The sequence below is a fragment of the Melanotaenia boesemani genome, chromosome 6, assembly GCF_017639745.1.
Source record: "Melanotaenia boesemani isolate fMelBoe1 chromosome 6, fMelBoe1.pri, whole genome shotgun sequence".
Classification (NCBI taxonomy): Eukaryota; Metazoa; Chordata; class Actinopteri; order Atheriniformes; family Melanotaeniidae; genus Melanotaenia; species Melanotaenia boesemani.
The window spans coordinates 35,814,172-35,841,124 of NC_055687.1; the positions used below are offsets into that span (position 1 = coordinate 35,814,172).

General features: G+C 42.5%; 1 protein-coding gene across 4 annotated transcripts; it reads left to right on the forward strand.

Moving 5' to 3' along the window:
- sim1a (SIM bHLH transcription factor 1a) lies at positions 1-25,487 on the forward strand. Of its 4 annotated transcripts, XM_041986920.1 has the most exons (13): positions 1-89; positions 247-695; positions 3,857-3,939; positions 4,733-4,822; positions 4,900-5,008; positions 5,093-5,178; positions 7,257-7,456; positions 7,648-7,754; positions 12,501-12,648; positions 18,576-18,744; positions 19,606-20,011; positions 20,257-20,968; positions 24,696-25,487. In XM_041986920.1, the coding sequence occupies exons 2-12, from the start codon at positions 521-523 to the stop codon at positions 20,958-20,960; spliced, it is 2,277 nt and encodes a 758-aa protein (XP_041842854.1). In that variant the 5' UTR covers positions 1-89; positions 247-520; the 3' UTR covers positions 20,961-20,968; positions 24,696-25,487. The 4 variants fall into 4 exon arrangements, with proteins under 4 accessions (XP_041842854.1, XP_041842853.1, XP_041842855.1 ...); XM_041986919.1 differs by lacking the exon at positions 24,696-25,487 and having other exon boundaries at positions 20,257-21,078; XM_041986921.1 differs by lacking the exons at positions 4,733-4,822; positions 24,696-25,487 and having other exon boundaries at positions 20,257-21,078.
- Positions 25,488-26,953: the final 1,466 nt, after the last annotated feature.

The window sequence follows — 26,953 nt, forward strand, 5'->3', positions numbered from 1 at the left end:
GGAGGATATGCGACCGCGGGGCTTTTTTTGAGCTCTTGTTTAGACTCTGTCACCTCCGACTAGAAGATCACCGATTTATGTGTGTTAAGGTAAGAAAATAAGGACGATTTGTTGTTTAAAAATGACTTCAAGTGTTCCCACACAGTTTCTGCAAACTATTCAAACAAGTGTCCGTATTGGGTTTAATGTTACCAAAACAATTTTATGAATATAAGCATCACCTCTTACTGGTATTTCATCCTACAGAGATGACTTTTTCCAGCCGCTCCACGGTTCGGGTTTAGATGGATCTACATATGTGGTGAGCAAACGCGCTTTTAAGCCACAGAAATCCAGGAATTATCCACGTCCTTTCAGGCTCCGGAACGCTCGGAAACATGTGAAGGTGTCCACGCGCCAGGATTTCAGGCCGAGCTGGAGGGAGAGAGACCTGGCAGAAGGACATGACAGACCTGGACACTGACTGACGGCTGCCCGGCTCACAGAAGACTGGAGGACCGGTTGATCCAGACGACGCAACATGAAGGAAAAGTCTAAAAATGCGGCCCGGACTCGTCGGGAAAAGGAAAACAGCGAATTTTATGAACTGGCCAAGATGCTGCCGCTCCCCTCCGCCATCACCTCCCAGCTGGATAAAGCCTCAATCATCCGGCTGACAACCAGCTACCTGAGGATGAGGGTGGTGTTTCCTGAAGGTGAGAAAAGAAAGGGGACCAGCAAAATGATTTTAAAGTAAGGCGTATCACAGTTCATAAATCTAGTGTGAAATAGACAAATAGCCTCCACTAGAAGTCATTTTTATTCACATATTTTATTTGTAGGCAAACAGACTGAGAATAATAACTCCTTACTAGGCCTAAATATTTTAAATATAGAGAAAAGAAAATCTGGTTTTCTCGAAAACTGGCTCAACAATTTTGTAAATAAAATTAGGTTTTGTTTGTTGGCTAATTTAGTTTAATAATCTAATATCTTTTTTTTGTTTCACTCCATCGTAAGCATTCAGATAAACATAAAAACAAACAAGCATTTGGACCAGAGGGAGTGATGTAGTCTCTCTGTGGCCCCTGCCAGCAGATTAGCAGTGATGAGGCTCCATCCTGCTGCAGAGCTGCTGAACATACGGAGCTCCTTGTAGCTGAGGAGCAGGGTGGGGTGGGATGAAGCTGGAGTAAAAATAAAATCATGGAAGAGAAATAAAAATGAGCTGTAATAAGCATAACCAGAAAATGTGCACATTATTGATTAATTATAATTTAGCACAATTAATGTCAAAGACAGTGGTGCCATTTATATATGACCTTTGCAAATAAACCATGTGGTAAAACATTAGAATCAAATCAGCTTGTCTGATAAATACAACTGAAAACAGTGCGTCATGTACATGCAGATTTAATTAATCTGTTATTATTAAACATTTGGAAATATTTATCAGTACGCTTTTGTACTTCCTCTGAGGTGGATTGTGTTGCAGTGAGACATTAGTATTTCTGACGCCAAGTAGCTGCATCATACAGGACTACCAGCAGCTGTTCTTAAGACATATGTTTCTGCATGTCCTGCACGACTGGAACATGTTTGTCTGCTTTGCCTCGTGTGTGATTAGGATGCTGCAAAGCTCTGAATAATTGAAAGGACAGGGAGGATCGTGCATGCTGCAGGCGTTTACTTTCTCCTCACCATCTTGCAGTCCCCATTAAATCACCTCTGCTGTTTTAAAGATTTAAAGACCTCTTCATCCACACCGTGCTGCGTCTGTCTGAAGGGCTTCTTGTGGAAGTGGAGCGAGGCGAGGCAGAAAGGACTTTTCATTTTCATTTTTCTTTCTGGATTTACGAGCTTCCTTTAATTTATGGTGATCAGAATGATCAGAGCAGGAACCAGTCATAATCAGAGTTAAACTAACACAGATATCATTACATTTTCTATACGAAGCAACGGGATATTTAAAAAAAAAAAAACTCAGTTGTAATAGTTAATTAAACCGATGACTAGGCAGTCATCTTCTTCTTCTTCTTTTTTTTTCTTCTTCTTCTTCTTCTCATTATTATTATTATTATTATTATTATTATTATTATTATTATTATTATTATTATTTCGATTCCACAACTTGTATGTGGTCATAAATTAAATAAAATAAAAATCCTCACCAAACCAAATAAACGTGTTAGAAATCTTAACCTTATTTGATGAAGACACATATTGACGTTTTCTGGATATTTTAACAGTTTTTCTTATGATGTCACATGTTTTTTTTATATAAATATTAATTAGTTAATTTATTTATTAAAAGCCTGTCATGGCCATGTTTAGCACGAGCTGAAAAACGTTCAGATTTTTTGGGATCTCATTGGCGGATTTAATGCGTCGTTACGTCATCGTATCGATTAATGCGGGAACTGTTTCACTGACATAAAAATAATTATTATCTTCATTATCCCAATGATCGGTAAATCCATTAATAAATAACACGGAAAAAACTGAGAAAAAAGTAGAATATTTTGGCTGACTTGAGTAGAATCAGCCGACCATATATATATATATATATATATATATATATATATATATATATATATATATATATAGCAAAATGACAGTTTATCTTATTCTGTTTAGGAATTAACTATAATTTATTTAATTTGGTTTTAATTCATAGGCTATATATATTTTAAAATATATAATTTCTCATTACATTAAACAGGTCGGGTCCCGCAAAATCAAACAGGCGCGTTTAATTAGAAAGGCTGAAATAATTTTTAGAAAATGACAAACTCTGGTTTCACATAATTATGTTTATTCATTTATTTGAATTTTCTGCTCTTGTTTAACTATAATTCCGCTGTGCGTCTTTGAAAGTGTGGAAATAAAGTAAGGATGTGGGAAGGAGGCCGCTGGAGCTGGATGGACCTGAGCGGAACCTTCGGCCGTTATTTCTGTTTCAGTCCGTCTGATAAAAGACGGTTAAAGCCAACAGTAACGTTTCTACACGTTAACTTCTTCATGTGTGTTTGCTGTAAATATACAAACATTCTGCTAGAAATAGACTTCGTGTGTACAAAATCGTTTTTCATTATTTTTATCCTTTTAAAATTAAAAAGTTTCCCTAAACGCACACAGACGGTTTAGAGCTGTAACAGTTCAGTAAACCAGTGACAAACACTTTTAAAGTCTTCTACCGCTCTTCTTCTCCTCCTCCTCCTCCTTCTTCTTTATTATTATTATCATTATTATTATTATCATTATTATTATTATTATAATTATTATTATATGAAAACGATGTAAATACGTTTTCAACTAAAAGAACTGTAAATATCTTAATTTGTATTACCGTTCGACGCCATTGTTTTTATGTGTGCGTGTTTCATGAAGCAGAGGTCGGTGGAGTTTTCTGTTTTTATTGATTTTTCCCCGCTTGTAGCTGTTTTTAGGATCGTTTGATGGTGTTTTCCCTACAAACGTGAAGCCCATCTTGGGTCCATATGAAGCGGAGGAGGCGCGGGGCGCTGCGGTTGCTGCACGCCGCCTGTTTGCTCTGCAGAGCGGGATTTGCATTTCAATGCTCCGCGCGCTCCGGCTGGGCCTCTCGCCGCCTCACATGTTGTTTTATTTCTCACGTGAGGGGTTTATGGAAGTATTTTCACGCTATCTGGATTTGATCAAATCTGAATCCGCGATACAAGCTGTAATTTCCAGTTTAACGCTGTTGATGTTTTAATGTTTTATTTGTGACGTGAATGCAGCAGATGAGCGCCCATATCGTCCCGATTTTACTTATGAATTTACACAAATGTAATTCCACCTACAAAGGTTGTATTTTATGCCTTGTGATGTTTATGTGTCCTGATGTGATCACCAGGCCTTGGAGAGTCCTGGGGTCACGTGAGCCGCAGCAGCTCTCTGGACGGAGTCAGCCAGGAATTAGGCTCCCATCTCTTACAGGTATTTTTCTTCTTCCTTTTCCTTTTCCTCTTCTTCTTTTTCTTGTTCTTGCCCATCTTCTTCTTATTACTGTTATTATTATTATGAGTGAGCCAGGCTAGATGGACTGTGTGGCTCAGGAGCTGTTCCCATCTGCCTCCTGCTGCCTTCATTCTCCTGCTTTGAGAGTGAAATGAGCTGAACACATTCCTGGTCACGCACAGAGCTCGTCTGTCCTGCAGCCGTCTCACTTCAGCAGCAGCACAATGGAGCACGTCTGCAGGGCTAAAGGCTGGCGAGAAACAAGCAGAGGTTCCCTCGCGCTAGTCAGACAGATGTTATGATCACAGATTCGTTCTTTAATGATCATGCAGGGCTGCTGGTTTAACCGCTATGCTAAGGAGTTCTGGTGAAAAGAGGGAAGATTAAAGCTAGAAGCTGGCAGCTTTAGAAATAAGCGTTTATTTATCTTTTTTCTCTCTCCTTGTGCAGGATGGACATGCTGTGTGATGAATGGTGGTGTGTATTTAGTTCACCCAGAAATGGTTTCTGTACATTTTCACTTCGAAGATTTGGCAGATTAAATCCATTTTTACAAGTTGCTAACAAGCCGAGCGTTTCAAGCACAGGCTACATGTATTCATCATGTTTCATTCTGTCATAATGTGGTGCTGCCATCGGTTTATTTGCTCTGTAGATTTACAACTTGCTCTTACAGATTTGGTGTCATTGGAAAACAATCATCGATTTTATTCAGAGAAAATAAAAATGTTTTGAGCTATAATATAATAAATGTTGTTACTGTTTCCTTCAGACATTAGATGGCTTCATCTTTGTAGTCGCACCGGATGGAAAAATAATGTACATCTCAGAAACAGCGTCAGTCCACCTGGGTCTGTCGCAGGTGGGTGAGACCAAACTCGATGTGAGATTTTCTGGCTGGTAGTGTCCCAGTTCTGAGCCAAATGTTCTTTTCAACAGGTAGAGCTGACGGGAAACAGCATTTATGAGTACATCCATCCAGCAGACCACGATGAGATGACGGCCGTCCTCACAGCGCACCAGCCTTACCACTCACACTTCGTGCAAGGTGATCAGACATGTTGTTCTGCACACAGCTTAACACGAAGCCACCTGCAGCACCAGTAACTCTCAGGGTTTCATTTCTCTGCAGAATATGAGATGGAGCGCTCCTTCTTCCTCAGAATGAAATGTGTCCTCGCTAAAAGAAACGCTGGTCTCACCTGTGGAGGCTACAAGGTAGTAGGTTTGTGTTAACTGATCCTAACGCGGATGTCTTTGTGTATGTTTCCACCTCCTCACTGACAAGCTGGAGCATTTTTAGTGGCAGCCTAGAAGAAATGAATGAGGCAGGTGGTCATCATGTGTACTTGTGTTTAGTTTTATTTTGTGCATAATATTTTCAATGCTTTTAGAGAATCTTAGAAGCAGCTCAAACAAGCCTTTGTTTCTAATCTGACCCCCGTCCAATAGCACATTTGAAACAGTAGCGAAGCAGCAGCAGTGAGCGTAATATTTTCCTACATCAAGATAATAATTTCTGAAATGTGTGAATTGATGCTGGGAGGTCTCAAAACAAGTTTTACAGCTAAAATTTGGTGTTAAAGAGACAATATGATCCCACACAGTGTCTCAGTGAGATAATTTAGCTTAATATGACTGTAAAATATTCAATTTTAGAATTTTGTAGTTAAGTAAGAAATAAAAGACATGACTAATAATTTTACATATTCTGCTCCTGCTGAGTATATCACGCTCTACACAGGATCAGAGACTATAAGGCTGGATATAAGATGTAAGGCTTGGTTAGATGGACCGTTTCTGCATCTATGAGGGAGTTTTCAAACGGAACGTCGGCTGCAGGATGTGGAGATACAGCGACGGCCATTCATCAAAAATAAAACTAGTGTCACTTTAACAGGGCGGTAAATGTCAGAGATTTATTATAAGGAAAGTTTAATGTGCTCAACACATTTCTGCAGTATTTCTCTGTTATGTGACATCTCATTTAAAATGGACATTTAGAAACATTGGTCTGTAGCCTCTGGATCCTTTCCAGACAGTTTTAAGCATGCTGTTGTCCAAAGAAACCCAGTTTGGACTCCACATCTCTAATGAGCTACAGACCAATCTCCAGGCTTCTCTTTTTGTCTGACACTTTGGAGAAAGTCAGTCTGGTTTTAGAGGTAAATGTAGTTGACGTGACCAACGACCTGCTGCGTGGGGAGATAAAGGAGACTGTTTGATTTAAATTCTGTTGTATAATTTTACATCCTAAGTTGTGGCGTACCACCGGGTTCAGTTCTTGGTTCTTATCTGGTCTTCCGAATGTAAATGAATATTTCTATGCTGATGATTCTCAGCTGTACATGCTGAGAAAACCCCAGACCCCAGCAGCTTCACGAGTCTCCCAGCTTGTCTTTCTGACATTTAATCCTGGATGAACCAAAGTTTCCTTCAGTTCAATGATAAAAAATGATGCTCAGGTCAAGCATGGAGTTCTGTTGGGTTGTTTTCAGCCAAAATCAGCTCATTTTTTCAGCTGCTGACTGGTAGAAAGTTTTGCAGCCTCTGTCTTTCTCACCTTGACTTCTGTAGTTTATTTACTCAGGTATCAGTCACGACTCCCTCCACTGAGTTCAGTTAGACTTATTACCCATTGTAAAAGCTCTGATGCCACCACCTCAGTGCTGCTTCCTGTTAGAGTTCGTATGGATCTAAAAACCACAAAGCCTTAAATGTCCCTGACATCTATCTCTGACCTCCTGACCTGCTACTGTACGTCTCTTCTGACCACTAACAGAGACCTACTAACTGTCTCCAGATCACAGTTTGGGACAAAGGGGACCTCCACCTGATGGACCTCCACCTGCTGATCTTAGACACACATCATCTCTGATACCTTTAAAACCTCCTTCGATCTTTCTGCTGCTGTTAGACACTTTGTTTAGCAGGGCGTGATGTAAATAAAGTTTAGTTATTCTTGATAAAAGAGGTAACTGAGGATGACAGGTTCTGCTGTAGATGGTTTGTTTTGGGAGACGGTGAAACAGGACATGTAAGTTTGAGCTGGTCTGGTTCATCGATCTCCCGTGGTTCTGCAGAAACATTCATTTAGTTCTGGTGAGACTGAAACTAGAGCTGGGTTGGTCCGGTTGCCGAGGCTGCGTGTGGGTAGATTCATGACACCACGGCTGCTTCCAGGTTATTCTTCATCATGATGATTGTGAATTAAGTAGCAGAAAATCTCATAACGACTATGGAAGCACCTTTGCGACCTCTGGAGGTCAGACTGAACTGTGTCCTGTGTGAACCAGGTGATCCACTGTAGCGGCTACCTGAAGATCCGCCAGTACAGCCTGGACATGTCTCCGTTTGATGGCTGCTATCAAAACATCGGGCTGGTGGCGGTCGGCCACTCGTTGCCCCCCAGCGCCGTCACGGAAATCAAACTGCACAGCAACATGTTCATGTTCAGAGCCAGTCTGGACATGAAGCTCATCTTCCTCGACTCACGGTACGTAGCGAGGGTGATGCATGCTGTGTTCCTGTGTGAAGGTGCGAAGCCTCACTGTGGTTGTATTACTCATGTGTTAGGACATAAAACTGTTAACACCACAGTTGTGGTTCCTTCCTTCTGGAGACAAAAACCATGTCCATGTAATGTAATCACTGCATATAATGAAAACACATCTGTGTGTGGTTCAGGGTTGCAGAGCTGACAGGCTACGAGCCTCAGGACCTAATAGAGAAGACCCTCTATCATCACGTCCACAGCTGTGACTGCTTCCACCTGCGCTGTGCACATCATTTATGTGAGTAAGCTTTGACTTTTCAAGCAGAATACACACTCACACACTCTTTCAGTGCAGAAACAACATTAACCCTTAAAACTCTGCTAGATCTTCCCAAACGCTATCGCCTATATCAGAGGTCACTAACAACTGTGACAAGCAGACTGTGGTCTGGATCAGGACCCAGAACCTGTCCCATATGGACCCAGAACTAGAATATAAAATCAGACTGCTTGCGTTTATTTTAACTGGCTCAACTTTTGTAGTCTTCACGGTAGTGGTCAGGAAACATGCAGACCAGTTGCATGTGAGTGACGCCGTCCCATGTGATACACTCAGCCAATGAAGTCTGAGGCTGCTGGCGGCAAACTTTGCAGCGCAGACAGACGAGAGTTTGAGAGGCAGGAAACAAGATGGTAGAAGGAGAAAGAAAGCCAGCTAGACAAAAGAAAGGGAGCGTTACAGACGACTGCACCAGAGATAGGCAGCAGGGTTGCCAAGTCTGCTTGTTATCAGCGACGTTGGGCTTGATTCTCTGTGAAGTCGCTTGCAAATATTGTCCATCACGGGTTTTTGAGCTTGTTTTCCTGAGTGTAGTTGCTTATTTGGGCTTGTCCTGCTCCTGTTGTGAAGCCTCCCTGATTCTCTTCTGTCCACAATAAAACAATAACCCATGGATGCGAAGCGGTAAACGTGAACGTTTGTCCCGACCCACATGCATGTACAACTTCACTTGACAGACCAGTGGTGAAAATGTCCTTGAATAAATAGGAAATATGTAAAAGAGTGGTAAAAGAGAGTGGAGGAGGGCTCATCATGTGGCCTCTCAACAAACCTTCTTATCCGTGATACTGATGGACATCGTTTCACTGTCTCATGACAACATGAGAGCGTTTTTATTTGTTTTAGGTTTTACTTCAGGTCTTTTTGTCGTGTTTGTCTTATTTTAATTCAAATTTAAAAGTTCAAGTTATTCATTGTTTTTACTGTAGGTACAGAATGTATATAAACATATATATTAGGGCTGGGCATGTTAACAGGTTAATGCATTAATAAATTAACGGTGTTAAATTTTTTAACACACGTCAACGCAGTGTTTTTTGGGGGGGAGGAGGAGGGGGTGCTGCTCCCAAAAGACAATGAGTAACGTTCTGTCTGTTTTTTTTTTTAACTAAATGCGGTTTTATCCTGGTGGATAGAAGTTTTGAGGACAGACAGTAAAGGTAAGACATGCTTTCTGACTTTTACAAACGTGCAGCATAAATCGGGTCTTCTTCTGTCTCTGGTTCGGTGAATCTTAAACTGTGTTTGTTGGTGATAAAAATGGTTTTACTGAGCTGGTAGCTGAGATTCTGGACTTTCTGTGGATACCACACATGTTTATAGTTACATCTACAGACCTGACGTTACACCCGGAAACAAGATGTTAACCCTTAACTCCCGGTAGCGGAGGCTGCAGGTGCAGAGGTGAAGCTAAACAGTCAAACTAAGAATGAAAGTTTAGAGAAATTATATCTAGAAATCTGGATAATGAAACACTGAAGGTACATGGATGGAAGTTATTGTGCATATTGTGAATATTTCTCTCTCCTCACCATCTAGAAGCTGTGAGATTCTCATCCTGCTTTCTGTCTGTTCACCTGATGCTGATATTCATCACATATTGTTCCTTCTGTGTTTAGAAGGAAGCAGCTTCACAGCTTTAAATTCATCCTGCTGACTTTTTACCTTTTAGTTAGTAAATCCTGAACATTTCATCCTTCTTTCTCATAAATATTTGATTTTATAAATATTAAAGGTGTCACTCATCTAAGTGTCTTTAAATATTTCTTTTGAAAATTTATTTAAAAACAAAATCAAACATAGAGCTTGTTCTGACCCTTTGCTCATACCACAAGTTTGTCTCATGAGAGTTCATGCAAACTTTTGACTATGTTAAATAATGTTAATGAGGTGCGCGCTGATTGGCTGCAGGGAGGCCAGAGTCTGAAGGGGGGCTGGTCCAGATCATGCACAGTGCGTCAGACTCCTAAACATCAACAGCTTAGTGATGGCGAGCGAACCTGACCGAGCAGCTTACAGAATTCAGCCATTTATGTTTGAACCAGACTCCGAGCCTGAGACACTACAGCCTCTGGAATACTGGGAGCTGACCAGTTTTAGCCTCTTCCAGGAGGCTCATTTCTGTCCAGATACCAGTAAAATCTAGCCGTAGAGGTTACATCCTTCACGACTCCCGTCATCATTCATGATGTGAAAATGTCAGAGATATAAAAAGTTTGTGTTCTGGTTCGGTGATAAAAATCTGATATATTTGATACTAGGGCTGCAACTGATGACTATTCTGATGGTTGATTAGTTACCGACATTAAAACGACTAGTCGACCAATCGGATTATGTATCATGATTATTATAAATGGATCTTATTTCACTTTCAGCTTTGAAATCTTGCATGAGGTTGTTATGTAAGTCCAGCGTTCCTCCTCTTTAAATGTTTGAGCATTGCAGACGTACTTCCGTGGTACACAAGGTCCGCTTTACAAATCTCACATTTATTTAATTTATTTTAAAGGTTAACGTGAAGTTATCCCCGACTTTTGACTTTCTCTGCCGCCGTTTTGCTCCCTAGTCCTCCACCATTTTTTTTACCCCTGGTGGACTTTATTGTGCATGTGCAACTCTCAGCAGAGATAAAAAAAGCAGACGATGTCTCACTTTGTAGTTTTTTTTTTCCCTCTTTGCGCATGTGCATTGTGCAACTCTCAGCAGAGATAGGATTAGAAGACGATGTCTCACTCTATAGTTTTTTTTTTTTTTTGCCGACAGTAGTCAACGGCTAAATTCTTTGTCGACTATTTTTATTGTCGACAACGTCGACTAATCGCTGCAGCCCTATTTAATACACTGATATATCAGTTCTGACAACTGACAACCGAGCAGTTGACATAGGAGTGCTGTTTCCACATCTTCACACAACTTGTTGCTAATGACAACTGTGGCAGGCTGAGCAGGTGATTTTAGACGTGGAAGAGGTGCTGGCTTATTCAAATCGCCTCCTGTGATGACGAAATCCCAGGAGCAAATAAAAATCACACGTTTACGAGAGTTTACCATGTTGGCAGTTCTGCTGTGAACAAAGGGCCAGACAGAAAAACTAGACCGTCTTCAAAAGAAAGACTTTCAGGGAAGTTAACACTTCAGTCCAACACCAATACACGTTTTAACTTGAAAAAGTTACATTTCCAGGTGATGAGTCCTTTAAGAAACATTTTAACTGTTGCTGTTTAAAAACTGCTGCTAAATCTGTTTGTTTAGTGCAGGGGTGGCCAACATCGGTCCTCGAGAGCCACAATCCTGCAGGTTTTACATGCATCCCTGCACCGACACTCCGACACCGACACTGGCTTAAACTAATGAGTCATTGTGCAGATCGTTATAGGCTGTTGGATCCATTTAATTTGAGTCAGGTGTACTGGTGCAGGGATGCATGGAAAACCTGCAGGATTGTGGCTCTTGAGGGCCGACGTTGGCCACCCCTGGTTTAGTGGGTCTGCAACCTTTACAATCCAAACAGCCATTTTCCCTCAGCCAGCTAAATAAAACTCGTTTAACATTTGTTATAGTATATATATTTAAAAACATTAGTTAATTCTTTAGCATGTTTAGCCATGTATTAAGAGCCACAGTGAAAGGTCCAGAGAGACACTTGTGGCTCAGGAGCCGCAGGTTGAACACCCCTGATTTAGTGTTTGTAAACCAAAATTTTCTTCATATAGCAGTAGTAACAATTAATCACGATTAATCGCAACATTTTATGCGATTAATCATGATTAAAAATTTTAATATATATATATATATATATGTGTGATTATTCGCATTAGATGAATTAATTAGGTTAATTAGATACATTTTTTAATCGAGTCCCACCACTAATTATTATAAAAATGTTCCATCCATGATAGATTCAGTCCTGTGAGTGTACGGGTGGTCTAAATAAAGGCAGAGGCCTTTAAAAAAAATGGTAAATGGTCTGTATTTATGTATCGCTTTTCTGTACCTGGGATGATACCCAAAGTGCTATACATGTACGTCACATTCACCCTTTCACACACACATTCACACACTGACGGCGGAAGCTGCCATGCAAGGCGCTCAACCACGACCCATCAGGAGCAATTAGGGGCTTGAGACATCTCGACATGACCTCGAGGGACACCCTCAGGCTACAAGACGACCACTCTACCCACTGAGCCACGCCACCCCACTCAGGACCCCACCTACCCGCCCCTTCCCACCTTCTTTTTATTTTTCATGTGCAGTATATATGACTCCTGTATGAAGACTTCATGTCTAAACATTAACCTTCCAAGAATTACAATTTCAGTTAAACCAAGAGAGGTTTTTGTTTTTAGATCCAAAGAAGAAAGATTGAAATCCAGTATCCAGATTCACTCTGTCATGTTATGAAAGCTTAAAGCAAGCCTCTAAAAGAATAAATGGTCTAGTACCAGAACACATTTCAGACTTTTTCCCGATGGTCTCTAAGACAACTTAGATCAACGGGTAAAATTCTGTCCCCAGAGTTCAGATTCATCCACAGAAAGCTGTTTCTTGTTTTTATGCACCTTTTAAGTGAAACAGGTTCCTACAGACCTGCAGACCTCCTGAAACTCACACCATCAGTACCATCAGTAAAAGTTGGAACTTTTTTAATTTCCCTAAAATAATGATTTGTTTTTGTTCTCTTCCTTTCTTCTGGTGTCGCAGTGCTGGTGAAGGGTCAGGTTACCACAAAGTACTACCGTTTCCTGGCTAAGCATGGCGGCTGGGTCTGGATTCAGAGCTATGCAACCATTGTGCACAACAGCCGCTCGTCCCGACCTCACTGCATTGTCAGCGTCAACTACGTCCTCACGTGAGTGTCTGCACCAACACCAACATTCTGTAGAGGATGAATGTGATAATGGATGTGGTCCAACCCCTGGCTCCTCAGTACAGCCAGCCAGAGGCCTCTTTTCTCTGTTTTTCTGTGTATGTGCAGCTCTTCAGCTTTGCTATATGTTAGTATATTATAATATAATATCCCACAGTGGGTGTGGGCTGGGAACCATTATGCATTACAGCTGATGTTCATAACAACAGTGTTTAAAGTGTCTGATTTAAGATTTAAAATTGCACCAAAATCTTGAAATGATTTCGCTGCAGTAGTTAAGCTGAGACAACAGTCTCAACTTGTAGGAAGCTGCCATGACACCACTGACCGTCCACATTAGTACCAGGTTGGACCCGTTTCAACATCTAGAACTACCTAAATTTTTGGTGTCATGGATTCAACAAGGTGAATCTAGTTGCTGCAGGTTTGTCGGCTGCATTCATGATGAGAATCTCCCGTTCCACCACATCCCAAAGCTGCTCTACTGGACTGAGATCTGGTGACCAGTGTTCGGAATAACGCGTATATTAATAATATTATTTTTTTGGGTAACGAAGTAAAGTAATGCATTACACTTAAAATATCTGTAACAAAATGACTTTACTGGACTACAGTAACGTGTTTTTCTGCGTTACTCGAGCTGTGTTTGCCTATGTGTAAAGTTCTGATCTGATTTAAGTGGTACACGCATGCTGCTGCCTGTGTGTGTGCTTGCCTGAGCATGTTGCCATAGAGATTAAGTTGCATGACATAGCTGATTGTGCACCAACTAAAGAGAAAGAAAAATGGAGCTGGAGACGGAGACAGGGGCTTTTAGTCAATGGCGATAATCATAATTTTTTCAGTTCAGTCCAGTTTCAGTCCAAACTTGTAGTGAAAGATCCTGCTCGCCGGTCAGTGGAAGGAGTCCTTCAGCAGCCGACCCGCCTAAACAAGCAGCCAATCCGCCTAAACACGCAGCCGACCCGCCTATACAAGCAGCCGACCTGCCTAAACAAGCAGCCGACCCGCCTAAACAAGCAGCCGACCCCCCTAAACAAGCAGCCGATCCGCCTAAACACGCAGCCGACCTGCCTAAACAAGCAGCCGACCTGCTTGATAAAATGATGAAAAGACAAGTGTGTCCATTTCTTCCTTCAGACAGGGATGTTGTTCTTGTGGTTTTAAAGCCATTTTGTTTACAATATACAGTAAACACTACGCAGACAGGCAGTGATGATTTGGATATGATGTTTGTCCATGTCGACACGGTGAATTAAGAAATGGTAGAAGAATAAGTAGTGATGTTACTTTTCAAATGCAGTGACGAGTAAAGTAATTTCATTACGATTTACAGAAGTAATCAGTAAATAGTAACTAATTACTTTTTTTGAGCAACTACCTCATCACTGCTGGGGACTGTGGAGGCCGTTGGAGTCTATCTATCTATCTGTTTGTCCGTCTGTCTGTCTTTCTGTCCGTCCGTCCGTCCGTCCATCTGTGATTTGAAAAAAATGAGTCTGGAGACATTTCGTTTCCACGTTGAAATCCGTGTCAGTGAAATGTAGCGTGACATTTCTACACGGCTCTATGGTGCGGCTTGACCTGGTCTGTAGTGGCAGTGGAACATTGGACTGTTGCCACGTCCTTCTCAACACCCTCACCACACTCATGATCCAGGACAGGGCGAGACACTTCACTAACATGGAGACGATATGGCAGTAATTCTGTTTGTCCGAAGTGTTGATGAGTTTCTTACATCCCGGGTTGTTCACTGTGTTAACTGAGCACTGGCCTTTGGCAAGAAACAAAAGTTATGTTTGTTTAAAACGTTTATCTCTTTGTGTCTCTGGAAGCTGGTGGATTATTTAGTCGTGACTCTTCAGTCTAACTTGAGAGGTGTTGGCAACTCGCGTTGAATAAAAGCAAAGCGGACTGGGCTGTGGGAGGAGCCTGCCGCAGAGCACTGCGGGCTGTGGGAGGAGCCTGCAGCAGAGCGCTGTGGGAGGAGCCTGCAGCAGAGCGCTGTGGGAGGAGTCTGCAGCAGAGCGATGCGGGCTGTGGGAGGAGCCTGCAGCAGAGCGCTGTGGGAGGAGTCTGCAGCAGAGCGATGCGGGCTGTGGGAGGAGTCTGCAGCAGAGCGCTGTGGGAGGAGCCTGCAGCAGAACGCTGTGGGAGGAGCCTGCAGCAGAACGCTGTGGGAGGAGCCTGCAGCAGAGCGCTGTGGGAGGAGTCTGCAGCAGAGCGCTGCGAGCTGTGGGAGGAGCCTGCAGCAGAGCGTTGTGGGAGGAGTCTGCAGCAGAGCGCTGCGGGCTGTGGGAGGAGCCTGCAGCAGAGGGCTGTGGGAGGAGTCTGCAGCAGAGCGATGCGGGCTGTGGAAGGAGTCTGCAGCAGAGCACTGCGGGCTGTGGGAGGAGTCTGTAGCAGAGCGCTGTGGGAGGAGCCTGCAGCAGAACGCTGCGGGCTGTGGGAGGAGCCTGCAGCAGAGGGCTGTGGGAGGAGTCTGCAGCAGAGCGTTGTGGGAGGAGTCTGCAGCAGAGCGCTGCGGGCTGTGGGAGGAGCCTGCAGCAGAGGGCTGTGGGAGGAGTCTGCAGCAGAGCGATGCGGGCTGTGGAAGGAGTCTGCAGCAGAGCACTGCGGGCTGTGGGAGGAGTCTGTAGCAGAGCGCTGTGGGAGGAGCCTGCAGCAGAATGCTGTGGGAGGAGTCTGCAGCAGAGTGCTGCGGGCTGTGGGAGGAGCCTGCAGCAGAGCGCTGCGGGCTGTGGGAGGAGCCTGCAGCAGAGCGATGCGGGCTGTGGGAGGAGCCTGCAGCAGAACGCTGTGGGAGGAGCCTGCAGCAGAGCGCTGCGGGCTGTGGGAGGAGCCTGCAGCAGAGCGCTGCGGGCTGTGGGAGGAGCCTGCAGCAGAGCGCTGCGGGCTGTGGGAGGAGTCTGCAGCAGAGCAATGTGGGCTGTGGGAGGAGCCTGCAGCAGAGCGCTGCGGGCTGTGGGAGGAGTCTGCAGCAGAGCGCTCGATTTGCAACTGAAAACAGCACAAGAGTAAACTGAAAAGGAGCAAAAAATTGGATCATTTCAATTTTATGATTGTTGAAGCTCTAATACCTTGATGGGAGCCAGTGCTTATTAGACTTCCTGTTGCCTTTCTACCATCTCCAGCCAGTCTGCCCATTCTTCTCTGACCTCTGACATCAACCAGACATCCTGGTCTAGACAACTGCTGCTCGCTGGATATTTTCTCTTCTTCAGACCATTTTCTGGAAACCCTAGAGATGCTTGTGTGTGAAAATCCCAGTAAATACTCAGACCAACAACCATGCCTCCTTGAAAGTCTCTTAGATCTCCTTTCTTCCTCATGCTGATGCTCAGTTTGAACTTCAGCAAGTCATATTTTGTGTCACTGTTGTCCTGATAAACTGTTGCAAAATAATTATTGATGTAAACTTTGGGAAGAGAACGTTCATTTTTAAGCCACCATGTAGACATGTGCATGTGTGTGTTGGAAGCTGCAGGTGAGAGTCGGTGGGTTTGCTGTAGATTTCAGATGAATATCGCAGCTTGAGATCTCTGCTGTGCTTTGAGAAGATAATGAGTGTTGGTTTTTTGAGATTTCTGCAAACAGTTGCTGGAAAGCAATTAATTTCGGGTTAATTGGAAACACGACATGTGTTTGTGAAAGCTTGGTCTTCAGAATCTGCCATCCTATAAAATTGATCATATTCAGATTTTTCTTTATCATCATTGCTGTTGTTGGCTAAAAAGAGTTGAAAACAGAAAACATGATGATGATCTCTTCCAGGAAAACGTGTTTTTTCTACCTTTTCTACCAGCAGACGTGCCGGTACTATCTGTGCTGCTGCTCTCTGTTATTCTTTGCTGTGTGTGCTGATGTTTCATGCTCCTGTGGCTTCATCTGGCAGCGTTAACACAGAAAGAGGAGCTGAAGCTGGTCTGTGTAGGTCCACAGAACCGGGTTATCTGGGAAATCCTCACGACAAACCTCCGCTTTTTTCACTACTTCTAAAGCAGTAAATTCTGCCAGCATGATCCCTTTCTTAGTGAGTGAGGAAACCGTTAACTCTCCTGTTATTTTATTACTCCTGATGTGCGTGTTTCACAGATGTACAAGAGAGTGCATGGCTGAAAAAAGCCTATAAAACCCTCCATTAAGCAGCACGGACGGCTGCATTTACAGGCACAGAACAGCTCGACATGTTTTTTCAAATCCATAACAGCTTTGTGTTTATAGCCTTTTAATTGATGGGTCGTAAACTTGATGAGTGTTTATGGACTCCAGCTTGTAGTAATGAGACTGAAACGTTCTTCCCTCCCGTTCTCTGTGTTCTGCCTCTAAAGCTTTCAAGAAATCTGACTGGTGAAAGTCAGTCAGTCTGCTGCTTCTCTTTTTTTCTGTTTTTACATAACATATTGGACAAATGGAGGAGATATGATGGAGATAAGCGTATAGTGATATCAGGAGTAGACAGCTTGGGTGTGTACAGCCTTGGATAACTCAGGTGATGAGGACACTTCACCTGCAGGTGAACTCCTACTGTGTGTGCAGTCTGATAACCTCTGACTTTGTGTCTTAGGTCTGCAAACCTGCCTCCGCGACCACGACCCCGCGGTGGTTTAACAATCCTTTGTCTGCAATGCAAACACAAACTCAGATTTTACTGCTCTGATTGTCACATGTCTGTTTAACCATTACCCCTTAACTCCTACACTTATATACAGTTTTATACAAACACAATATATACCATAAAAAAAGCTGAAATAAGAGAAAATAGAATTGAATATAAAATACATGAATGAAAAGTATAATAAATGAATGATATAAAATAAATAATTATAGAAAATAAAGACAATTAAACAAATAAAAGCAATTAATTAGATCAAATAAAATCTGAAAAACAAAAAGAAGAAAACTGCAATAAAATAAAATGAATATTAAGAACTCATCGGACATGGCTTTAATTTTTAATTTGCTTAATTCTTCTGATCTGTCTGTCTGAGCTGCTGGTGCTGATCCGTCGTTCTGTGGATGTGGGTCAGCTGACAGTTCATTTCCCTTTGGGATCAATCTGACTCTGGTTCTGGTTGTGGTTCTGCTGGTTGTTATCACTGTTAAAAGGAAGGTTTTCCTCTCCACTGTGGCCCTGTGCATGCACATCAGAGGAATGAACTGAAGGGAAGATCAGCCGGTTTCTATGGGAATTAGCTTTCTGTGGACACTGATGTGGATCAGCATGGTTGAAACATTTCAGTTAATTTTTTCTTCTTCAAGCTGATAAATGTGTAAAAAGTGCTGCTTATTCAGTCAAAATAATTCTAAATACATGTGTGTTTTCTAAATGAAAGTAGTGTCTGGATTGTGAAGCTAATGTAAATGTAAATCCTGTGAAACTGTCTGCTTACAGATGAATTAGTGTTAGTGTGAAGAGGGATTGGGACAAAGGGGACGATGCACATGCTGGATGGTTCACTGTTTGTCTGGAGTAAAACCAGTCCAGGTTTTCTGTTGCCACAAACTTGATTCATCTTTCATGGTGAGAACACTTGAGAAATCAATTCCCATTTCCCAGTCGTGAGACGTCCAAGCTCCTCCTCAGGCCTGATATAGCCAGACATAGCCTTTAATCTCCAGTGCCTTTGATAGGACAGCTTTGCTTCGGTAGAGTGTTTGTTGAGGGCCTTGCTGCAATCCTTCTGGTAAAACAAGCATCCCAACAGCCGCTGCAGCCCTCTTAGCACATCCCACCCTGCCAGCAGTCTACCCACAGCACACATGCTGGTTCAGCACCAGCATGAGGCTCTAATTGCTAAGCAGATGTAATGGTGTCTGCACTGAGAGAATATACTGAACACACAGGTAAACAGCCTTTGCACAGCACTGGGATCTCTCCTTGTGTCATTGTCTTTTTTTGTCTTTAGGGAGACAGAATACAAAGGCCTCCAGCTTTCTCTGGACCAGACCACATCTAAGGCCTCCTTCCCCCACATCAGCAGCAGCACCGCCAGCAGCCTCATGGAGAGCTGCAAAACCCCCAAGAGCAGAGCATCCCGACCCAAGACCAAAGCTAGAATCTCACCATACACACAGGTGAGGATTGAGCCCGTCTCTGAGCATCATATACAACACATACCAGGATGCTGTCCTCATATTCAAAGTATTCTTATTTTTTACACCTTAAAAGGTTTAATCTAATGTGCATTTATTTAAGGTAATTTTGTTTTATGTATTGGTCATGTCAAATCATTTTAAGATAAATCGCGCTTGAACAAGATACCAACTTTCTGATCAACAAAGAACCCATATTTTCTTCCCAGTAGAACATAAACAACATTTCAGAGGATGAAACGGAGACGTTTCATCATGTGATGAAAATATGAGCTGATAGTGAATCTGATGCAGCAACACGTCTGGAAAAAGTTGGAACAGGAGCAACAAAAGGCTGGAAAAGTAAATCAGAAACACCTGGAGGAGCATTTGACATGTAATCAGGTTACCTGGCAACAGGTCAGTAACATGACTGGGTATAAAGGGAGCATTTCAGAGAGGCAGAGTCTCTCAGATGGAAAGAGGGAAATCTGAGACAAACTGGCTCTAAAAATTGTGGAATTTTTTCAGAAAAATGTTCCTCAATTTAAAAATGTGTCGACTTTGAAGATCCCACCATCTACAGTGTATAATATCATCAAAAGAGAATCAGAAGGAATTTCTGTGTGCATGGGAAAGGTAAAAAGAATTTAGGAAATGTGTTGCTGATTAAAAATGAGCTCATGTTTTCCATCAAATGATAAAATGTGTTGTTTATGTTTTACTGGGAATAAAATATGGCTTGATGTGATTAGAAAATCGGAGTTGGGGTTGTAAATAAACCAAAATATTTATTGAATATAGTAAATTGATCAATTATATCTTATTCTTTTGTCTTTCTCCATGTCTTCCTTCGTGTTGCAGTATTCCAACTTCCACACGGAGCGATCAGAGTCAGACCAGGACAGTCCGTGGGGCAGCAGTCCTCTCACAGACTCCGCCTCCCCTCAGCTGGAGCACAGCGAAGGCCTGGATGCCTCCTACAGCTACCGGCCTTACTCTGATCCTCGCACCCTCTGCTACAGCCTGTCTGAAGAGCAGCACCATGCCTCTGGTAACAACATCCACTTCCACGCTCACGGTCAAGGCCAGAGCTGTGAGCGGGGTCGATGTGAAGCTGGCAGGTATTTTCTAGGAGCTCCTCCACCCGGCAGGGACACATGGTGGAGCTCCGCCCGGTCCTTCCTACCGCTGAGCAAGAGCTCTCCGCAGAACCACGAGGAATTTGATGGCAGCACACCACGCATCACAACCATCCACAACTACCACGGTGAGGACTTAGACCAGGTCTCTGGACCAGGTCTGCGGGGTTTCTGTCAGCTGAATTTAATTTGTACTCATTTGTTTATTAACCTTTCTGCCCTCTTGGCATTTCTGATGATACTTTTTCTCTCATGTATACCCAGAGGGAGTAAATTTGAGGGGGAAAAAAAAAGGGGCTTGGAGGAATCAGAAGAAGCTGTGGTAGATGAAAAATTCATGATTGTTGCTGTGATCTCCCCTCTCCCTCTGCAGGCCGAGGACACTGGGATGAGGACAGCGTGGTCAGCTCTCCTGATGGAGGCTCAGCAAGCGACTCGGGGGATCGGTACCGAGCGGACCGCTACCCCTGCAGCCCAGAGGAGCCCAGTAAGATCGAGACTCTGATCCAAGCCACGCAGCAGATGATCAAGGAGGAGGAAAGTCGGCTGCAGCTACACAAGGGCCCCGAGGACTCCCCATCAGGCTTCACCAACGGACTGCCAAAGGGCCCCTTCCCATGCTTCTCTCCAGAATACAGCCAAGGCCCCCTGCCACTGCAGACTGTGGTCTGTCGAGGTTTCAGTCAGGTGATCAGCCAGGCTCCAAGCCCCGCCCCCCTGTCCAGGCTCAGCAGCCCCAGTTCTGAGCGTAAACCCAAAGACTACCTACAGACCGACCTGTCATCGCTCTCTTTACAGTTTCACCACCCTTTCGGTCGGCCGGGTGCATGCTCGGCTTCCCCCACACCGGCTCCTGCCCTCTACCCCTCCCATGGCCACCCGCGGCCCTACTTGGACAAGCATGCGACGTACTCCCTGACAGGCTACACCCTGGAGCACCTCTACGACCCAGACAGCCTGCGGGGGTACTGCACCTCTGCCAGCTCCGGCCCCGCCCACTACGATCACTTCCGTGCACCAGCAGAGCAGAACCCGGGACACAAAGGAACCTCCGTCATTATCACCAACAGCAGCTAACATCAGCAGTAAGCCATGTCACCCTCCATCCTCCTCGTTTTCCATCATCCTGGTCCACGTCTCATCCGCTGGGGCCAAACCTTCACATTTTAGTTTAGAGTGCTGACAAGCTGGGGTGGTTTGGAGAATGTAAACAAAATAAAAGCCGTGTTTTGTTTTTAACTTCAATTTAACTTTTCAACATTTCAGAGCAGCAATGCTTTCCAGAGGTGTTCAGGACTGGAAAGTTTTACTTCTGTCTCACAACTCCTGGAAAACTTTCTGTCTTTGAGTTTGTCCTGCAGATGCAGTGGAGCTGTTCTTCTTTCGGTCTCTACATTTCTATTGGTCAGTAGAGGTTGGCCAGTATTTATACCTTCCTTTTCTTCAGTCATGTTGCTGTGATCTCTTGTTGAAAGCCTCTGAAGCACCCCAGGAAAAGTTGTGGTCTTGAAGGCAGCAGATGTTACTGTAAAACGCCTGATCTTTGGCCCTGTTTCCACCAAGGGATCCTGCTTGGTATGGGATGGTTTGCTGTGGTTTGGTTGGGTAAAACCTGATCTTTGTTGCCTTTCCACAGCTACTATATCCTTACCTGGTAGACGGGTATCAACTGGATAGCGATAGATGCGTCAGCTAGATGCCAGTCTCCTCGTTATTTAAATCTAATTTACAGGTAAATATCTGGAAACGTCCATAAAAGGTGATGAGACTGAAGGTGAGACAGAGACGAGGGAAAGGTCAGTGATGTTTTTAACCAGGACATATCCTCCAACTTCTGATAAAAATAATCATTAGACTAAATAGACACTGCTGGAGAAAGTTTTGATGATCTGAAGAGATCCTAGGGACATTTGTGCCATTTCAGCTGTGTTGAGTGACTATAGCTAAAACTTCTCAGCGGATATTTTGTTAGATCATTTTAGAATCTAATTTTCAGTTCCTTGAATTAGCCTAAAACTAAGTTACACAAAAACTCACATATTTGGTCCTAAGGACAATAAATGCCCAATTGAAAACAATTTTAAAAGTCATTTTTGCAAAAAAAAAACATTCCTTTATGTTAAGATTTTATTTTGAGCTACTAGCCCTCTACTTTTTATTTTCATATTTTCCTGTCAGGCAACAAAGTGGCCTAAATTTTGTTCTTGGGATCAAATGTGTACGAATCTCTGAAGTATTAAAAGATGCGTAGCAATGAGCGATTGGTTGGTAATGGTTTCGCTGAGGGTGCTTTAATGTAATGTGTAGGAGACCAGAAATAGAGTTAAATCCCCTCCTGAGTGTGACTCGTTCCTCAGCTGTTTATGGAAACTATGTTTTGTGTTGATTTGTTACATCCACATGGCTGGATGGCCATGTAGATGCCCCCCCCCAACTAAAACAGGTGGAAGGATTGTAATTTAATAAACTAAACAGCACAAGAAACTCAAACATTTTTTGTTGTCAGAACTCAGACATGTCAGTTCTTCTGGGTTTTGAGTTGATCAGTTAGTGATTGAGGAACAATGAGCCCATTTACATGACAATCAAAGATCTGATTGTAAACTCATTTCTGGAGTTATCCGATTATTCCAGTGATCACTTAAACAGAATAATCTTATTGTGAGAAATCAGATTAACACACCTAGATTTATCCAATGTCTCAGTGCGTGTAGGCCCATAAATCTGATTTATTTAGTTTTTTTTTCATCTAAGCATTTGCAAAAAATGGCATTAATTGTATTTGCCATGTCTTCCATTAAAAAGAGGTCTGTGACATTTCAGTATGAGCGGAACATTAGAAAAAAAAACGTGATGGTGAGTAGCAGGAGAAAGTCTAAGAATAAACAAAGTAAAACATCTATATGTAATCTATTTAGCAACGTACTAGCTTCCACATTAACAGCTACTACTAAAACCACTGGCTTCCACATTAACAGCTAACGCTAAGACCGTAGACTTCCACATTAACAGCTAACGCTAAGACCGTAGACTTCCACATTAGCAGCTAACGCTAAGACCGTAGACTTCCACATTAACAGCTAACGCTAAGACCGTAGACTTCCACATTAACAGCTAACGCTAAGACCGTAGACTTCCACATTAACAGCTAACGCTAAGACCGTAGACTTCCACATTAACAGCTAACGCTAAGACCGTAGACTTCCACATTAACAGCTAACGCTAAGACCGTAGACTTCCACATTAACAGCTAACGCTAAGACCGTAGACTTCCACATTAACAGCTAACGCTAAGACCGTAGACTTCCACATTAACAGCTAACACTAAGACCGTAGACTTCCACAATAACAGCTAACGCTAAGACCGTAGACTTCCACATTAACAGCTAACGCTAAGACCGTAGACTTCCACATTAACAGCTAACGCTAAGACCATAGACTTCCACAATAACAGCTAACGCTAAGACCGTAGACTTCCACATTAACAGCTAACGCTAAGACCGTAGACTTCCACATTAACAGCTAACGCTAAGACCGTAGACTTCCACATTAACAGCTAACGCTAAGACCGTAGACTTCCACATTAACAGCTAACGCTAAGACCGTAGACTTCCACATTAACAGCTAACGCTAAGACCGTAGGCTTCCACATTAACAGCTAACGCTAAGACCGTAGGCTTCCACATTAACAGCTAACGCTAAGACCGTAGGCTTCCACATTAACAGCTAACGCTAAGACCGTAGGCTTCCACATTAACAGCTAACGCTAAGACCGTAGACTTCCACATTAACAGCTAACGCTAAGACCGTAGGCTTCCACATTAACAGCTAACGCTAAGACCGTAGACTTCCACATTAACAGCTAACGCTAAGACCGTAGGCTTCCACATTAACAGCTAACGCTAAGACCGTAGGCTTCCACATTAACAGCTAACGCTAAGACCGTAGGCTTCCACATTAACAGCTAACGCTAAGACCGTAGGCTTCCACATTAACAGCTAACGCTAAGACCGTAGACTTCCACATTAACAGCTAACGCTACGACTGTGGGCGCCGCCATGTTCAAAAAGACCAGATGAAGTTACACCACTATGTACTCTGATAAAAGGATAATGGATGAGAAAATGCAGAGCAGGGATTTTACAATATCACATTTCAGAAGTAAATAATGCCACTTACCAGATTTTGATGGTTATGTGAAAAGATGCCGAAATCAGAACTGTTTAATGATTTTCTCTCATTTGGTTAAATGTCAGGTCAATTTTTTTTACAAGCACATTTAAAAACAACAGTACTGTAAATTTTTTTTAAAGAAATAGAAATAAAACAGGGGAGAAAACATCAACAAAACAGACATAAAGGAAAAAGAAATAGTGGAAAGACATGAGAATAAAAGTCAGCAGGAATTCTGCGACTCACTTTGATTTTAAGGCTACAGAGTAAATGGGTCTATTAACAAGTTTTAAAAAATGTTCACTGCTGGCGAGGTGTTAATGTGGAGGCGAGGGGGACAACAAGGAGCCACCAAACAGCAGATCTCAGAGAAATAAAAGGGGACTAACCCATTTAAAGACTTAAAAACAAACAATAACATCTTAAAATCTCTTCTAAAACTTACAGAGAGCCAGAAGAAGGGGTCAAAACCGGTCTGATGCTGTCAAACGAAGGATATATTGTGTATTAATAAATAAAATTAATTCTGTCTGTTTACATTTTCCATCCCAACCCAGCTCCTTTTGGGGGAGGGTCAAACTCATGATCCCAAACTCAGAGATGACAAACGTGTTTTCATGGTTTGTTTTGTTCTTCCAGCTGCTGCAGGTTGGTTTTGAACGTCCCAGGCTTCCTGCGGAGGGAGGATGCTGTTCTGGTTAGACTGGATTGAAGTGATGGGAAAGGCAAAAACCAAGGCTAGAGTTGGGTTCCGGTCTGTGTCCGGCTGATCTTTGGAGCATTTTGCACTAGGAAAGATGGCGTTCGGTCAGCTGAGGGGACGCGGCGGCGTGCAGCGATGCAGGATGAAAACTACAGCACAGGAAGCGTGTGCCATTTTTAAACCTCAGACTAATATGCAAAAACATTCTCTACATCCTGAAGGGAAATAAGGAAATGAGCAGATTCATGACTGTCACTGCAAATAATAAGCATCCACTGGGATCACTGGGATGTGTGGAAACTGACTGGACTGACATATTTAACTGGGTGTGGGAGTGAAAATGCTCATTTGCAAACAGGAAGTGTGTTTTCCATCCTGATGTCGACCATATGCAATCTGATGGGCAGCTTAATTCACCATAATAGATCCTTCAAACAGCGAACAAATGTTTGTACGACAGGATTCAAGGTTTTTCTTGGATTTCCCCCTTTACGTCCCCCACAGTTCTCAAATGAACTTATATTTATACAAGTTATTTTTAATTATTGTTTTATCAAAGCCTAAAATGTGTTTCATTTCTTAAAGTTATTTATGTTTTACTGTGAATATGGTCCAAAAAGAAGATCCATCCACATGTAAGCACACAGGTTCAAAAAAAGAGTTAAAAAAAAGTATTTATTGAGTAAATGTTGGGTTTGGAATAATGAGTTTGAAATAGCTGCAATCAAATCAGTCTAACTGCTTGTTTATGGAGTGTGTTTTTGACAGATCCTGAAAAAAGTAATAAAATCTTTTTACAAAGTTGTCTCATTTCTTTCATAGTAACAGTCACTGGAAGCTCTTGTTTATTTATAACCAGAAGGGATTATTCCAATGTTGAAAATCAATATAAAAAACATTTAGCATCACAAATGTGAGCATCTGTGATCAGAATAAAGATGCAGTATTTCATAAAACTTCCTGTTAACACAGATGTCTAATCAGCCAATCATGTGGCAGCAACGCAGCATGTTAGTCGTAGATTTGGTGAAGACGAGCGTCAGAATGAGGAAGAATGGGGATTTAACCTCTGCTCCTTGGACATTTTTCTGTTTTTGCTGAACATTTTTGCTGTGTTGTGTCTAGTGAAATGGAATTTTGCTCTTCTTAACTCTTCTTTCTAGCAAAAAAATTTAAATCCATTTTCTTTTTCTCACATCTTTTATCCACTGTTGATGCATTTTGCTCCATGTTTTCATTCATGTCCAAAATCTGCTCTAAAATCATGAAACATCAAAATTTTTTCAGCTTTTTAAAAGAAATTACAAAAAAACAAAAAACAAAAAAACTTCAGACCTAAACAAAATATTCATTTTTAGGATTTTAACTAGTTTTGAGTCAGATTTACTGAAATCAGTTTTTTCTTTCAAATAAAGAATCTGAATCATTCTGACTCAGTTTCACGGGAAGAAACAAATTGTTCAGAGAAATTTTTCATTAGTCCAAAAGTAACTAAATATTCATATTATGCATGAAAAAAAACACAAGATTATTTTAAAATCATATAGTCAGGTTATAGGTGGGTATCTGAAATGAAAGTATTTTAGACATCAATCAATCAATCAATCAATCTTTATTTATATAGCACTTTTCATACAAGAATGCAGCACAAAGTGCTTTCCATGGTTAAAACAACCCCCCTCCCACACCCCCACAGATAACCCCCTCCCTCCCCGCTTGTGTACATGCAAGCATACACATACACATACACACACACATACTTGCACATATTAAAAGACTAATGTGAGGTTGAGCACAGATGAGCCTGGTGAGGAAACACTATCACAGGGAGCCGTGTGCACCGGGAGCCGCCCACCGACCACGACCGCCATGACACCGACCCAGGGCACACGGCCAATTGAGAGGCAGAGGAGCCACTCAACTAGACCGAAAGAACCCGCAGGACAGAGCAGCCACAGCCGATGAAAAGCCCCCGGTGCAGAGAGCCCCCTCCGAGGAAACACTGGGGAAATAACCTAAAAATAATATAAACAGAATAAAAGCATAAAGTAAATAAAAATGTGTTAACATAAAAAAATAAATAGGCTAGGGGAATAAAATAAATAAAAATAAAATTAATAAATATTAAGTAAAAGCTAAATTAAAAAGGTGGGTCTTGAGCCTGCTCTTAAAAACATTAACATTCTCTGCAGCC

Coding starts and splice junctions, on each gene's coding strand:
- sim1a (XM_041986920.1), top strand. CDS start 521: ATGAAGGAAAAGTCTAAAAATGCGGCCCGGACTCGTCGGGAAAAGGAA. Junction 7,755..12,500: donor GCGCTGTGCACATCATTTAT/GTGAGTAAGCTT, acceptor CTGGTGTCGCAG/TGCTGGTGAAGGGTCAGGTT. Junction 18,745..19,605: donor GAATCTCACCATACACACAG/GTGAGGATTGAG, acceptor TTCGTGTTGCAG/TATTCCAACTTCCACACGGA.